At 41.2% G+C, this 16,862-nt stretch overlaps 1 protein-coding gene across 14 annotated transcripts in view; it reads left to right on the top strand.

The window, feature by feature from the left end:
- Positions 1–16,862, top strand: part of MSI2 (musashi RNA binding protein 2) — a 388,856-nt gene that overhangs the window by 319,727 nt on the left and 52,267 nt on the right. For 6 of the 14 annotated variants that reach the window (XM_034752631.1, XM_034752630.1, XM_034752637.1 and 3 more), the window contains 2 exons: positions 7,664–7,738; positions 12,528–12,575. In XM_034752631.1, the coding sequence (XP_034608522.1) occupies positions 7,664–7,738; positions 12,528–12,575 (123 nt within the window). Of the gene's footprint in view, positions 1–7,663; positions 7,739–12,527; positions 12,576–13,738; positions 14,586–16,862 lie in introns of those variants that run through there. The other 8 variants (XM_034752638.1, XM_034752635.1, XM_034752632.1 and 5 more) reach the window with 3 other exon arrangements.

Genomic DNA, 16,862 nt, shown 5'->3' with positions numbered 1-16,862 from the left:
GTTAGATAAATGTCTATCAGGGATGGTCTAGACAGTATTTGGTCCTGCCATGTGGGCAGGGGACTGGACTCTGACCTCTCGAGGTCCCTTCCAGTCCTAGAATCTATGAAACTATAGGTGGCTACTTAATGATGGGTTGGATAAACCCAACACTAGGGACGCAGGGGTAAGGGACGAGCTCTAGGCCCAGGAAGCCCTGACCCAACGGGCCTGCTTGGCATGCTTCAGCTGGAGGAGGGCTTAACAGGTAGGGTGACCAGGTGTTCAGTTTTCAGCCAGAACACCCAGTCAAAAAGGGACCCTCGCAGCTTCGGTCAGCACCGCTGACTGGGCCATTAAAAGTCCGGTTGGTGGTGCTGCCAGCTAAGACAGGCTAGTCCCTACCTGGTCTGGCACCACATTGTGCCCCGGAAGTGGCCAGCAGCAGGTCTGGTTCCTAATCAGGGGGGCTCCGCGTGTGGCCCCTGCCCTGAGCACCGGCTCTGCACTCCCATCGGCCGGGAACTGGCCAATGGGAGGTGAAGGGGGGCAGTGCCTGCGGGCAAGAGCAGCGCGCAGAGCCACCTGCGCGCCTCCGCCTAGGAGCCACACCTGCTGCTGGCCACTTCCGGTGCAGAGCGGGGTCTGTGATGCCAGGACAGGCAGGAAGCCTGCCTTAGCACCCCCACTACACCGCTGACCGGGAGCCACCAGAGATAAGCCCGCACCCCAACCCCATGCCCCCCCACCGTCAAACCCAGAGCTGGTTTCTGCAGCCCAAACCCCTGATCCCAGCCCCATCCCAGAGCCCTCACACACCCCAACCCCTTGCCCCAGCCCAAAGCCCCTCCCACATCCCGAACCCCTCATCCTTGGCTCCACCCCAGAGCCCGCACCCCTAGCCCAGAGCTCTCACCCCCTGCCGTACCCCAATCCCCCTGCCTCAACCCGCAGCACTCTCCTGCACTCCAAATCCCTCGGCCCCTTCCTGCACCCCAAACGACTCATCCCCAGCTCAGAGCCCATCCCCCCTCCCACACCCCAACTCCCTGCCTCAACCCAGTGAAAGTGAGTGAGGGTGGGGGAGAGCGAGCCACTGAGGGAGGGGGAATGTAGTGAGTGGGGGGCAGGGCCTCGGGGAAGGGGCAGCACTAGGGTGTTTGGTTTTGTGCGATTAGAAAGTTGGTAGCACTATTAAGAGGAGGCACTGCAGCACAGGCCGTGACTGTGACTGGCAGGAGGAGACAGACCTGTACTCATGACTAGCAAGGGGACTATACCAGGAGGAGGGACCTTTACAGGAAGCATGGACTCCTTAGCCCACGGAGGCCTTTGTCACAGAAGACAACCACAAGCCACGACACATCTTAGGGAGGGACAGAGCGGTAGGAAGAGACTCAGGGGAGGTTGTTAGCTGGACTGTAGGTAGTGAATGTCGTCCTTACGATACTCCAGAGGGCCCTGGATCAGAACCTGGTGGAGTGGGTGGGGCCAGATCCCTTATCTCTCCCTGCAGTTATTGACGTGGACTCTAACCACGAGGCTGGGGACTCTCCTGCTCACAGAGTGGAAATGTGCTCTTGTGGCTAGAGCTGAGGACAGAGAGTCAGGAGCCCGGTTAAATGTCCTTTCCCTGACATCAACTCCCTGCGCAACCTTGGGCAAGTCACTTAAGTCAGTGTTTCCCAAACGATGGATCCCAACCCATCAGTGGGTTGCCGGAAGGTTCTAGATGGGTCACCATGCCTCAGGGGGAATAAAAAAATGGCCTATTGCAACCAGTAGCCCTTAACTGGTCACGTGCGTGGTGGTACCAGCCGCTATAGCAGTCTTCTGACTACAGCGCACAGGCCACATGGCTTGGAGCGCTGCCAGCATGAAACCCGGGCCCACTATGCGTTCCAGGCCCTTGATGTGCCAAAATGGAGCCACCTGCTCCTCTTGGCACTGGGAACTGGGAAGCAGGATGAACAGACATGAGGCTCACGAGCTGGGAGAGGTAAGAAGCAGGGAGTGGGGTAGGAAGCCAGGGGCTCCTGTGAGTGGGCAGTAAGAGGGCTCCCTCAGGGGCTGAGGAAGGCTCTTGGGGAGGGGTGAGAGTAGGGGCTCTAAGATAAGATCCTCCCCTCCCCCCCCCCCGAGGTGCACCTCTGCCAGGCTAATGGGCGGTGCCTGAGAGGGAAGAGGTGAGTCAGGCGGGGAGGTGCGGCAGCACGGCTGGGGGATATCACGGTCAGTACCCCCTGCTTTAAATGGCGCTCTGCAGCCCCTGACCATGCCATACTCCCACTCCCCTTCCCTGTCAGCCTGACCGATAGTCTATACGTAACGGTGGGTCACAAAAAGAGAGAAAATGCAGTTGGTGGGTCACCTTAATAAAATGTTTGGGAATCAATGAAGTTTTAAAAAAGAACAGGAGTACTTGTGGCACCTTAGAGACTAACAAATTAGAGCATAAGCGTTCGTGGACTACAGCCCACAGCTATATGCATCCGAAGAAGTGGGCTGTAGTCCACGAAAGCTTATGCTCTAGTAAATTTGTTAGTCTCTAAGGTGCCGCAAGTACTCCTGTTCTTTTTGCGGATACAGACTAACACGGCTGCTACTCTGAAACCTGAATGAAGTCTTAATCGCTCGGTGCCTCAGCACTGTAAAATAGGAATAATGTCACTTCCTTTATCCTGCCCTTTGCCTGTTGAGATTGTAAGCGTTTCAGGGCAGGGACTCTCTGGTTTTATGCATTTGTGCAGCACCTAGCACAGTGGGGATCCTAGTTGGGCCCTCTAGGCACTGCTGAAATACAAGTAATAATACTAATGACATGCTGTGTGATCTTAGATAAATCACTCAGCCACTCTGTGCCTCAGTTTCCCTGTTGGTAAAATGGCTTTAATAGCTTCTTTACAGAGTATTAACAGTTGAATATTTATCAAGTGCTTTGATATCACCAGAAAAAAAAAATTCTAAGTAAAAAAAAAAATATATATATTATTTCCCATTTATTTTGTCTTATAAACTGAATGCAAGTTTCATCTCTATTGGATGCTTTTCTATTTAAAGACCACTTGAATTTATTACACAGTGGGGTATTTGGCTCTACTGCTGTTTTTCATGTGTTTCCTATAGCTACAATAGGAAATACTACGCAGTGGAATTGTAAAGGCTGGTCAAACAGCATTCACTGTTCCATCGTGTGTAAAGCTAGATGAAATTTTTTGGCGGGAACTTGTATGTGGAAAAATGCAGATTCTGCAACACTGAAATGTTTAATGACTTCCTGTCTATTTTGCTGAATTGTTCATGTTAGAAGAAAAATAATTCTGAAGTAGTGTAAATATTTCAGTTTGACATTTTCTAAATGAAACATCCGGAGTTTCTTGGTTGAAATGACTTGGTTTTGTAATTTCCTTCTATTTTATTTACAAAAATGCAAAAACATTTTTAAAAAACCACTTAAAAGTTAAACAAAATGTTTTGTTCAATCGGAAACTTTATTTATTTATTTATTTGGCATTTCCATTGTGACAACATTTTCAAAACATTTTGTTTTCAGGTCTAATGAGTCAAAGCCCAATCTGCACAGGGGAAAACTGGCTGGCTGCATATCAATATCACATTAACACCATGCCGGAAACATTTTTCCCTCTGGTATTTTTTGGAACTGTGAACAAACCACATAACTACCTGTGGCAGAGATAAAGACCAAACTTCACCACTATAGTTTAAGGGTCAGATTCTCAGGTGGCATGTTCCATTGAGCATCTTCCGCCAGCTGAAGATCTGGCCCTAAGTTAGCGTGAACATCGGCAAAGCTTCCATCTGAGCCGTCTAGTTGGGTCAGTAATTTAACAACAGACTAGAGACACTTTCCAACTGACCTGAGAGATGGAATATATAGAATCTGCCATCTTTGGTTAGGGAGACAGAACTGAGTAAAAGTTGTGTTGTAAAACTGTATTTGATTGTTGATTTAAGTTTGCACTTTCGTGGACAGGACGATCTCTCTTCAAGGGAGGTAATCCAGGCAAAGCCTTGATTTTTAGTTTAGCAACAAGAGGTAATTACTGTGAGATTGATCATCCGCTAGAAGTACTGAAGCAAATAAATTGCTCAGTGCCCAATGCAGGATGAGAATGGCGGCTAATGGAAATGGTGGATAGGTCGGCCGGACCATAATTTGGCTTGATGAAGCATCCACATGGGCATGGTGCTAATGTGCTATTGATATGCAGCCAGCCAATTTCCCCCGTGCAGATTGGGCTTTGACTCGTTAGAGCAGAGCTGGGCACCGCAGCAGTAAATGAAGAGGAAAATTGAAGTAATGCTGTATTATAAATTTATGATTTCATCTGCCTGACCTAGAGAATGTTCTGTGATGGGAGATACAGATTAGAACCTCTATCCAGTCAGCTGTGTATTTTGTCTTTGTTGTTAGAAACGATACAGTTGGCGGGGAGGGGTAGGGGGGTCACAAGTGTCTTTACAGTTGTCTCGCTGTTTGGCTTCAGGTATCTCTTTTCAAGGCTGTTCTATTAGGGCAAGAACATCGCTTGCCCAGTAAGCCTGCACAAGGGAATACGGTGTGAAGTTCTGTGGGTTTCTGTGTGGAGGGGAAGAATGGGCTTAGTGGGGTTGCTACTGCCCTTCTCATCACATAGGTGGGTGATCAGGGAAAGGAAGTGGTGGTTTCACTCTGAAACTCTGCCCCGCAGTGTGCCACACTCACCACAGCTGAGCTGGCACAGAGGAGAAAGTAATCTGCGCGTGGTAAAGGCCTTGTGGAGATTACTTCCCTTCAGAGTGAGGAAGGAACCAGATACTCCGAGTCTCAATTCATTCCCTGGTCTGCATTCTGGAAAGTGCCGATACATGTCATCTCTTACGCAGCAAAGATTGTAGGTTACAATCTAGCCCTTAATGATTAGAATGCAAAATCTCTAGTTCTGTGTGTAGCAAGCCCATTCCCCCAGCTACCCTAAATCAGTTTTTAAGTTGACAAATCATCTCATCTTTTAGAGTCCAAATAAAACTTGCTCTTTAAAAAGAGAATGAGCTCAGGTGGAAGTGACTCTGCAGAATGGAGGTTCGCAGTGATGTTAATGGGGCTACTTAGTTTGCAAACAATCCATCTATCACTATTATTGTTTTTAAAATGGCTTGTAAAGCTTATCTCTGAAAGGTCTGATTTAATGAAAGCTTTCTAAGGGAATCCTGCTGTTGGGCTGTGAAATAAATATTCAAGTGATCGCTAACGTAGGTACATATTTATTTAATGCCCCAGTGTCCTGTGTTGTGGTCACATGCCTGCTTTTCTCCTACACCCCTTTAATCCAGTTATCAAAATTCATACAAGCATTTAATTTTCTGGTTTTAAAATATGATTCATGGTAAACTGCATGAAACATACAAATTCTATCTGAAATGGAGGGACTTGCTGTGTCAGCAAAATAACTGTAAAGTATATTAGAAATAGTTGTTTTTTAAAGAATAAATAAAAATAGAGGTATGAGACCTTGGAAGGAACTTTTCAATTGTAAACAAACAAACAAAACCAACCATCCATATCAATGTGCTTAAGGCCAAATGCCAAATTTCCTTTAATGTCAATGGAAAAATTCCCATTGACTTCAAAGGGAGTTGCATCAAGACTTTCATGATGAGACTGTGGGTTTGGGGAGAAAGGCAGAAAGCTGAGCACTGCCCAGTAGTTGTGGAGAAGACTGTGCAGTGTGTGCTGGTGCTGGAAATATAAATACTCCTATTCTGATAAAAGTAGGCAGGCTAAGTTTGAGAATTGCGAGTGATGTTTGAAAAACATGCCAGCTTTGTAGAGGGTAACGCAAGGTGGTCACTGTAACTATTAGTCTTGGTAAATGGAGCACTAATGGAGCCTATGAAAAGAAGAAAAGCCAGTTACCTTATCGGCCTCGATGCAAATAGAATAAAGCATGGAGAAAACACGTACCCCCTACGCAGCTGACAGAATGTGCATCAAAAGTTTTGATTTCCAGAAGTGAGGCTGTCCGGAACCTGCTGCGTTCAGAACAAACCCGCATTTTTTAGACTATGTCTTTGTTCAGAAACACCCCGCTGGGAGGGTGGGTGCGGGTGGGATTGGAGGGAGATGCAAAATAAATGAAGTAGGGTCCTGGCTGTCTGAACAGGAGGAGCAAGAGAGAAATCTCTGTGTGCGCTGTTTTTATAACTTTTGGAGGCAGTTTGGTGGCTCAGTGACAGGGTACATTTAAGAACATAGATAGAACACTCATACAGAGAAATGGGACAGGACTCAGGACTTCAATGGGAGTCAGATCTACCCCTTCATCTCTGGTCTTTAAACCTATGGGGCTTTAAATTCTGCCTTGGTTTACTATATGTATGCATAGCTGCCACTGAAATTAACAGAGGTGGGTGTAATTTAGCCTTTCCTGATCTCTTCTAGTGCTCACTCCATCTCCATTCAGCATTCCCGGGTCACTCACGCTACCTAGTGCAAGGTGTGGGATTCCCAGGTGTTCCTCTAGACTCTTAAAGAGCCAGAAACAGCTTTTTCTCTTGAGCCTAGATAAACCTTCTGTCTTTATAAAATACAGTAGAATTCTTATCTATGATTGTCTATTGGACAAAAAAAGCCAAATGGCACAGTCTCTGTGCGTGACAACCCTGTCTATACTAGCAAATTGACGTGTTGCTCTCAGCCATGGCCAGCAATGGGTGCCACTGAACACGCCGGTTTACTTGTTAATGAGAATGTGACCAAACCAGCTTGCTCTAATTTTCAGTGCTGTTACCCAAATCTCAGTCATGCTTTCAGTAATATTGCTTGAAATGGTTTTGTCCTCTTTGCAACGCTGTTTTCTTCCACCATCTGCAATGTACCTCTGGGGTTTGTAGCTGTAGATTCTACAGGCTTTTTTTCTGTTACACTAGCATGTGGTTGGTTTTTTTCTGCCATGTTATGTGACTGCTGAAACCTTATGTTAAATTGGACACCATTTGTTGGTCAATATATTTGCTTACACATTTTTATTTACAACAAAGTGTCCTTGAATGGTATTGCCCTAATAAGAAAATAGCAAATACTTTGATTGTAGCTGTTACAAATCGCTTTAGGAAAAATTTCTTATCTGTTGAATTTTACCTTCCTGAAAAACTAAAACCTCTTTGACTCTCTAGTTCCTTGATATTGCTGCCTCTAACTCTTTGATGTGTTAACTGTTGTCCTTCACACTCCTGGGATGAAGAATTACTAGTACCTTAATCTCCAACTGTCAATAACTCTGAAGCAAAGTACATTCATTGTAAGCTCTCCAAATGTCAGAGCAAACCAGTGTTATGTGTTTAGCCTTAGCATTTGGCATTTACTCTTCTAGCTAAAAAGTATGCACAGTCCTTGGACTTCAGATACCAAAGTGCATGTTAATTATATGAGTGACAGATCTTATGCATAGCAAAAGGAGAAAGTGATCAGGAAGAGTAGCATGTGTCTGCAGATGTTTCATTTTCGTTCAAGATGAAACCTTCCTGCAGTTGTGCATGAGAAGAGTAAACTGTTCTTTCATACCTTGTGTAAAGTCAAATTTCTTTTTCACCCATCCTCTGTGTTAGTTACATTAGATGTAGGAGCAAAGAGTAAAACCTTACTAATGTGCCATTTTCTTTTATTCACATTTCTACATTCAAGGTTACCCGAATTTTGTTGCGACATATGGCAGAGGATATCCTGGATTTGCCCCAAGTTACAGCTATCAGTTCCCAGGTATGTACATTTCATTTGGAGATTGATTTATTTAAATCCATAGCTGCAAGTTGAGGGAGGAAAATCTGCAGGGAAACATTTCATGCAATGACAAATTGTGACCATTTTGAAGATACATACATACATACATATACACACACACACACACACACATATATATACACATACATACACACATATATAAGGATATTGCCAAGATTGTTATTAATATAATGTGTTAATTGGTACTGGTTATTTGAAAACAAAGTTTTTAATTTAAAAAAAATTAACCAGAATGATAATTTAAGAGCTATTACCATCCCTTTGCTGGGGTTAATTTTTTTCCCTTTTTCTATGTACATATTTTACAGTAAGCTTATATTTGTTAGGGATGCAGTTCTGGAGTAAAAAGTCCAACGTGAGTGTATTTTATATAGATGTCTCTGGTGACCTTCATAGAGTCGGGTGTCTAATGGTGCTCAATCTAATTCTTTCTTCACGTTTGTTTGGTTCCTCCCCCCCCCCCTTTCCCTTTTGTGTGGCTGTCAAAGATTTGCTGCATTTAGTGATTTCCATTCACTAGAAGTTTAATACTGCCACTCATAATTTTTGATCTCCTATGGTTCTAAAGTGGTAGGCTGGCTTTTAACGTAACACAGTGTGGATTTCATCTGGGGCACTTTGAAAAGGCAGTCACTGAAACTAGTTCTCCCTATATTTTGCTTTATGCCAGTGCGGCTTAGAACTTAAATTGGAAATGACAGATGATTTTTTTTTTATTTCACCTTAAGAATTCTAAGGGAGATTTTAGAAGCAGAGTCATGATTGCTGTGTTTACTGCTAACTAATAGCTAAGGCCTACCAGGACACCATGAAAAGGAAATCTATGTTGTGTTATACATTAAATTCATTAGCGTGCCATGTCACTTGGGTCACACATGATCAGTTCCACCACCTTGCACTGTTTATTTAAATTGCTTAGAATGAGAATGTTAGAAGCACAACTTTGCTTAGGTTAAGAACATAAAAACGGCAATACTGGGTCAGAGCAATGGTCCATCTAGCCCAGTATCCTGTCTTCCAACAGTGGTAGGTGCCAGATGCTTCAGAGGGAATGAACAGAACAGGGCAGTTTATCAAGTGATCCATCTCCTGTTGTCCAGTCCCAGCTTCTGACAGTCAGAGGCTTAGGTACACCTTGGCATAGGCTTGCATCCCCTACCATTTTGGCTAATACCCTTTGATGGAACTATCCTCCATGAACTTATCTAGTTCTTTTTTTGAACCCAGTTATAGTTTTGGCCTTCACAACATCCCCTGGCAACGAGTTCCACAGGTTGACTATGTGTTGAATGAAGAAGCACTTCCTTTTGTTTGTTTTAAACCTGCTGCCTATTAATTTCATTGGGTGACCCCTGGTTCTTGTCTTATGTGAAGGGGTAAATAACACTTCTTTGTTCATTTTTTCCCATGCCATTCATGATTATATAGACCTAGATCATATCTCCCCATAATCGTCTCTTTTCTAAGCCGAACAGTCCCAGTCTTTTTAATCTTTCATCGTATGTTCCATACCCCTAATCATTTTTGTTGCCCTTCTCTGTCCTTCTTCCAATTCTGATACATCTTTTGTGAGATGAGGCAACCAGAACTGCACGCAGTATTAAGAAATCAAGTTTAACTGTCTCTTTAATGAAAATGCTACAGGTAAAGGACAGGGTTTTTAAGCAAAGAAGAAAACAAGACTGTTCTGGAGAAAATCTTTAGAATATAACAGAACTATAACCTTTTTATGTAATGTCTGAACCTACCTTTGGAATTCTGTAGCAGGAATACAACCCTCCTTTAAAATTCTACAGATTGGTTTAAATATTTTATAGAAAGGATTAAAATTGTTTGTTAAATTCTACAAGACAGAGTCATTTTCATGTAACGCTATCTAGTTCCTTTGGAACCATAGTGGTTTCTATTGGAGTTTTCCATAAAGGGAAGTGTTGTTTTTTATTGTTGATTATTTTGACATTTTACAAATGTTGAGACTCTGATTTCTGTAAGTGTATAAGTGCTTTTGAGAATATCCATTTAAGAAAACTAACCCAAAAAACCCCTTTGTCTAAGATATTAAGTCTAAAAATTGACCTTCTTTGACCGTTTTTCTATACATTTGCTCTTCTGGTAAGAAACACAGAAGGAATCAGAGTTCAGGACCAGCCTTCATTCCTCACGTCCCAGGCCAGCTGGGGCTGGGAGAGCTTCAGAGGCAGAAAGTTCAGCTCCCTCTTTGGCTCTTGTTAATTTTTGATCCAGATGGGTGAAAAGGGTGCCGAGGCTGATGTTGCTGTATAGTGATCTCCTTTGGCTAACGGCAGGTATAGCGTTCACTTCCCCTCGCCAGAGGAAGTGTCATTACAGTGGGGGGATTTTTTAAGAATGCAACGTGAAGGGGAAAATGCCATCTCAGAAGAGCCTTCAGAAACTTTTCCAGCACCTTGTTTTATAGGTGTTCTTTTAAGCCACATACTGTACTCTTATTGCTCTACCGTACATTAAAAAAAAAATCATATAGCAGGGGTGTTAATCACCCAGCCCATTTGACATATACTGTATATCCAGCCCCCAGGATGAATGTGGATCTGTAGGATTAAAAACCAAATATTCCATTTCTACCTCTTGTGCTTGTAAATGTAACATGACCCAGCGTCTTGCTGTCTTAGTTTGAAATAGTTCAATGTGATGGCAGCTGCTCCTGTTGCAATGGAGTGCTAACGCTGAAGTACAATGATGTCACGCCGAGGTCCGTGTTTACAAACCACATCAATGTTCAATGGTGGGCAAAATTTGCACATGCAGTTACTGCTGTTGTGCATGCAAGTTGGTAAAAGCACACACAAATGGTCAAATAAACAAAGGGCCGTAGTAGGAATTTTCCTAAAGGTGCCCTGCATCACTCTAATGATAGTTTTATAAGGGTCATATTCTGCTGCTGTTCTTTGTACAAACCTGCCATTGACACCATTGGGAGAGCTGCTGTATCGAGGGAAATAGCCCTGGCTGACAGGCCATAATTGAAAATGTTGTCAGCCCTCTTCACAAAATAGGTTTGACCGCTCAGCTGTATGGTATATATGTCGTTTTCACAAGTACTCTTCATAATATTAAAGCCATCCAGATATGGCACAAAAATGCACACAAGTTCATTTCAACACCTGTTTTGAGCTAATAGCATTTGAATATAAAGTGGTGAGATTTTTTTTTTTAAAGTGCATTTGCACATTGTCTCAGGATTTGATTTTCAGGTTCTCATGACTTCTTGAATCAGATGGAGCTATATGAAGAAAAGCCAGATAATGAAAAATGGTTTTAATAAACTAAATGAATAAAATTGACAGGACTAGCAAGTAATTGTAAAGATATTGTTTGACTCTAACTATCATTATATGTGTTTTTATTTAGGAGCCTCTAGCTTTTGCTTAGACTTGCACTTCATAAGAAACTGTGTCATAATGTATTTATTCCCCACAAACACATTTTTTAAAATACGTTGTTGTTTTTTAAAAACGCTTACTCCGTTTTTTTAATGAAGCTCTAAAAATACTTGACCCTTGGGTAGCACATTTAAGGATCTCAAAGCATCTTATAAATATTAATCTTCACACCACTCTCTGGAATGTTATCCCATATGCAATATTGAATATTGGAGTGTCAGACCCCTTTTATAAGTTGATAAACTGAGTCACGGAATTTAAAGATGCAGTCATGCCCTTACGGCACAGCTGATACTAGGAGGTGGTGCCAAGGTGTAGTGAGTGCCCAGTGGCAGTTCCCAGAGTTGGGCACAATATTTTCAGTACTACGTAAGGGGACAGCATGTTCTGAATCTTTGGAACCAGCTCTGGCCTTTGCTCCTGCCTTTTTGCTAGCATCTGTGTAAAGGAGGGCAAGGATGGACATAGTATCCCAGCTCCTGTACAAGGATGCATTGAAAGACAAAAGCTCCTACATTGTTGTCTTCGCCTTTGTGTGGCATTCAGCACAATAAGACCCAGGAGAACTGATTCAAAATTTCACTAGACACTACTACTTTAAATGCCACAGCTTCAAGTCAGTACTTGGGGCCATACCTTGCACCTAGGACACCTATTGGAATTGTTGGGAGATGTAGGTGCTCAAGGAGTGCAGTATCATGCCTTCAGTATTGCCAAATACTTGTATCACTTCTGCCTCCTACTATCTGCTACCACACAGAGACGGCAATGAACGATGTGCACACAGCTGTTCTGTGTATAAGACTGCAGTTCCCTGGTAAGGGAGAGGGGAAAGATGTTCTGGTGAGGAAATGTTGTAGATAGGAGTGCGAAGCTCAATATGTTATCAGTGTCACCAGAACGTAGAGAGGGTTTTATATGCAGAGTTCAGAGAATATTGCATGCTAACCTCTATATGTCACATCTTTCATATAAATGTTGATTAAATTAATGCTACTTTACCGATTTGTCTTAATGTACCTATGCTGCTTTCGTTGTTCTCTGCATTTTCCTTTCGCATCCTCTCTACAAACCTGAGACTGGAAGCCATTTTTTTTCAGGGTTTATTTTTTGAAAATGACCCTTCTCCCTGCTTTAGCAGAAATCCAGGTTTTGAACAGTACAGGCTGTTACAAACTAGCAGAGAAAAGGAAGCTTTTAATAAAATGTAAGAAATCAGTACACTGATTAAAAAATACTAGAGTATTCAACAGCATAGGCCAAGTTTTCCAAGGTGCCTAAATTGCATTCATAATATTTTCTCATGCATGTTTTTGCACATGCAGAAGCGCCCCTTTGCGTGCATGGAGGTGGGGTTCTGAGCATGGAAACAGGTGAGCATGCAAACTTTGCAGAGCAAAATATGGGCATGTATACCCTTTTAAAAAAATAAAAACTACCTACACACCCAAAACGTTGCATTATTGTGATTAAGAGGAACTGTTTGGGTCATTTCTACAAAATACTCTATTTTTTTTTTTCTTTTTCTTTTCCTTGTAGGCTTGTCCCAAAACACTACAGTTTGCAATATCTTAGGGTTTTAGGCTGCTACCTATCACCAGAGTATTGAAGTAAAAACAGTGTACTTTTCTGTGGGATTTTACTAAAAAGAAGACCCCCCCACACTATTTCAGTTTGGCTGCATCTTCTCTTGGGTCATTCTACCAGCAGATCTCATGGCAAGGCTGAATGAAAGAGTTTGTTGTAGCTAAATGCCTTGATATGAGCACACACACTTATCCTTCATTATCTCTTATGTCAGAATGCTACTTTAAATGGTTTGTTATAGAGCAGTCCTGACGTCGCTTCTTATTAGAGTGCAGATGTGTCACAGAGCCTTAATATAGTACGCTTCTGAGGTCTGTGCCATAATAAGTCAGCTAATTTCAAGGAAATTATAGTGTTCCTCGTATTATAAAAATAAAATATTGCAAAACTGTGCTATTAACAGTTACCATTTCAAAGAACTGTATTACGGTTGCATTTATTTTAATATCAGCGCCCTTTATTCCAGTTGCCTTTTCAGGTTAAACCACCCATTTTCTTTTTCTTTTAATTCTTTTAAAATGCCAGTCAATATTGTGTTGTAATGTGATATTTACTGTTGTCAAAGCGAAACAATGCTACGAATGTCATGATCCACCTGTTTGCATTTTGTTTTGGTAATTTGGAAAGAAGGCTCTTTGCTCTCTGACTATTTGTCTGTTTGAATGATGCCCCCTCTCTATATCTCTTGTATTATACTTCTATCAAAGTAGGTGACAGCCCTTAGCTTGAAAAGCGGCAGGAATGTAAATCACTTTGGCAACTGTTCTATCTTCTTTCATCAAGTTTTTTTTTTCTCTAGGCTTTAATAGCTTACTACATAGTCATTTTTAAATTATTATTATTATTATAATCACTCCCTATCCTGTTTCATTTTTAATTTTTTTTTTAATTTCTGGGACTTATCTTTTCAGTTTAATCTATTAATTTCTGTTCTTATTTCACTTTGCAGACTATTTGCCGATTTCACAAGACATAATTTTTATCAACTAGTTCTTAAAGATGCATAACAAATTAATCGGGGTTTACTACAGTGCTAATGAGAGAAAGAGACAGACAGAGACAGCCTGGGTGGTCCATGTTTAATATCAATGTCCACTGAAAAAATGCTGCTTTTACTGGCTGGCTTGATTGACTGGACTTATTTTTTTATTATTATTATTATTATTATTATTATTTTTAAAGGCTCCATATCCTCACTGCTTGAGTTTGCTTTTTCTTATTTTTGTTTCCTCTGCTTTATATGAGTTTTTAATGCCCACATGGAATGTAACTCACAAAGAGAATGGAGGCGGGCGTTAGTTGACGTTATAAAGGCATGACTTCTCACAAACTTTGTAGAAATAATTTATTAGGGAAATGGAAATTATGATCAAGTCCTATAAAAAGCCCCCAAACTGAAATGTTGATGCTTTTTGATATACAGCATATTTAATATCAGTAAAAGTCATAATTATCATGCAGGAGGGCTGGTAACATATAGCTAAGATTATTGTGCAAGCCAGGGGAATGAATCTAATTATTCAAAGTATTATGATCATGTATCTGTGAAAATTTAATCTGTGAAGTTGGCAATTGCATGATTATTACTTTTTTGTTTTTACAGATCTTTCAGTCGTTGAAATTCTAATAACTGAGAGTTCTGTTTTGAAAACAGGAAAAATTTGAGTATAGTGATGTCACCTTGAAAGTGTCAGGTATCGGGGGTAGCCGAAACTAGTTTAGCAGAACTAAAATTCATTTGCAACTTTAACACCATTAATTTGGGCTTGAATAGGGACTGGGAGTGGCTGGCTCATTACAGAAGCAGCTTTGCCTCTTCTGGAATTGATACCTCCTCATCTATTATTGGGAGTGGACTACATCCACCCTGATTGAATTGGCCCTGTCAACACTGGTTCTCCACTTGTGAGGTAACTCCCTTCTCTTCATGTGTCATTGTATAATGTCTGCATCTGTAACTTTCACTCCATGCATCTGAAGAAGTGGGTTTTTTACCCATGAAAGCTTATGTCCAAATAAATCTGTTAGTCTTTAAGGTGCCACCGGACTCCTCGTTGTTTTTACCTTGAAAAGTGCTCATCAAAGTAAGCTGTGGATGATTAGAGGCTACCAAACACCCCACCGCCCCACCTCCAAAACAAACACTAAATCATCCCATTCTTCCACACATTAAAAAAAATAAAATAAAATAACCACCTTCAAAGCTCCTAGGAAGTTCCCTATCTTGGATTAGGCTATGCTTTCCGAAGTTCAGATGCTGTAGTAACTTCCATGCTTCACTTGCAAACCATTGGCAGAATTAAAATTCTAGCAAGAGCAGCAGGAACTGAGCTGCCAGCATGAGCTGTATTGCACCTCTTAAACTTTAGCCTCTGCACAAATCTATGAAGTATCCCGTCACCTGGTTTTATACGCTTTCCCATTATTGGCTTTGTTTCTAACAGAACTAAGTTCTGAGCTGTATGGTTGAAAGCACACGTTGCATTTAAATTCTCCTTTTTATTAAAAAAAAAAAGAGCTTCTATCAATTTTATAAGTTTGTGAGAAGTAAATTGCATGCTTACAGTAGAACTGTAATGCATTTTAATGTTTGTTAATCCACTTGTTTAAAATGTCAGTGTCCAAGGCTCTACATACACAGCTATGCTGTTCTTTTCATTAAAGATGCTTGATGTAATAATTGGTTAGTTTTCCTTTTTATTCTTCTGCTTTTTTTAAATCTGTATGGCTTTTTTATTATTTTGTTTTTGTTTTGCTATGAATTGCTTTGCTTTTGTGAACTTTTCCTAGTGTGCATGATTTGCAAACATTTCGGCTATTGTCAATTTTCTCATTTTGTAAATAGTTCATCTGTGCTTTTTTTTTTTAATTAATTATTTTTTTCCTGTAAGCAACTGAGGTAGAAAAAAACAATAATAAATCGTTTACAATGGACAAGCTGTGTTGCTGCTCTCTTAGCTTGCAGTTTCGTATTTTGGTTTGGACATACCAAATAACCAGTACCAATGACAATTTAATAAAAGAATAAAAAGATCATCATTTGAAGTGTGTGACCCAGTGTTTGAAGAACTCACGGTGTGAATATTGCATATTAGGTATGTTAACAGCAGAGATAATAAAAAAAAGACACATTTATAGTGTTGGTGAACAGTACCTACATGTTAAAGCTGCATTATTCTTATAAAGTCTGATTCTGCACCATTAACTTCAATGGACTTGGTGCCATTGATAGCAGTGGGGTGAGGATCAGATCCATACACTGTTTGTGAACTCTTTTGCACTAATGGGGAGAAATCTGTTTTTAGAGTGAAACTCATTTAAATATTAAATGAAAATAAATAACAGCCCTGTCATCATTTAAAAACAGAATACCCTCGGTGGGAGCGCAAGAGTTGCCCTGTGCAGAGCCCTTTGCAGATCGATACCTGTGACGACTCCTTGGAAGTTTGAAATTTAAATGTGTTTCTTTACTGGAATTCTGTTTTCCTCCATCATAGTCATGGTGGTTTGTTATTGCAGGGTCACCCAACCTTTGGCTGTTGGAATTATTTCTTGGGGTTTTTAATTAATTTTTTTAAGCACAGTGAAGTGTTTAGATATGGGGGGGAGAAACAAATATTTAGATGAACTTTCCAGAGAAAAGAAAAATGTATTTACTTATTTATATTGCAGTAGAGCCTAGGAGGCCCAATCATGGACCAGGATCCCATTGTGCTAGGTTCTGTACTACCACAAAACAAAAAGACCAGTCCCGGCCCCCAAATAGCAGACCATCTAAGATAACGTTTAGGTTTTCCATTATTGACAGTATTTTAAAAAATAAGCCTTGAAGCCTACTTAGTCTGAGAGTAACTGGTATAGAAAAGCAATATTCATGTAACCGTAACTATCCTATATGTTTTACAGATAATATAAATGGTTACATTGTGGATTTGGGGGTGGGCAGGAGGAGAGTTGGGGTGTCAGGGATGGGGTAGTTTTTGTAATAATGATATATTTAAGGCTCTGTTTGAGAATTTCAAAGAGGAAGGAGGAGGGTGGAGAAATAGTTAAAATATTTACCAGCCTATGAT

This window comes from Trachemys scripta, chromosome 18 (genome assembly GCF_013100865.1).
Source record: "Trachemys scripta elegans isolate TJP31775 chromosome 18, CAS_Tse_1.0, whole genome shotgun sequence".
NCBI lineage: Eukaryota > Metazoa > Chordata > Testudines > Emydidae > Trachemys > Trachemys scripta.
This window is presented reverse-complemented; position numbering and strand designations above follow the sequence as displayed.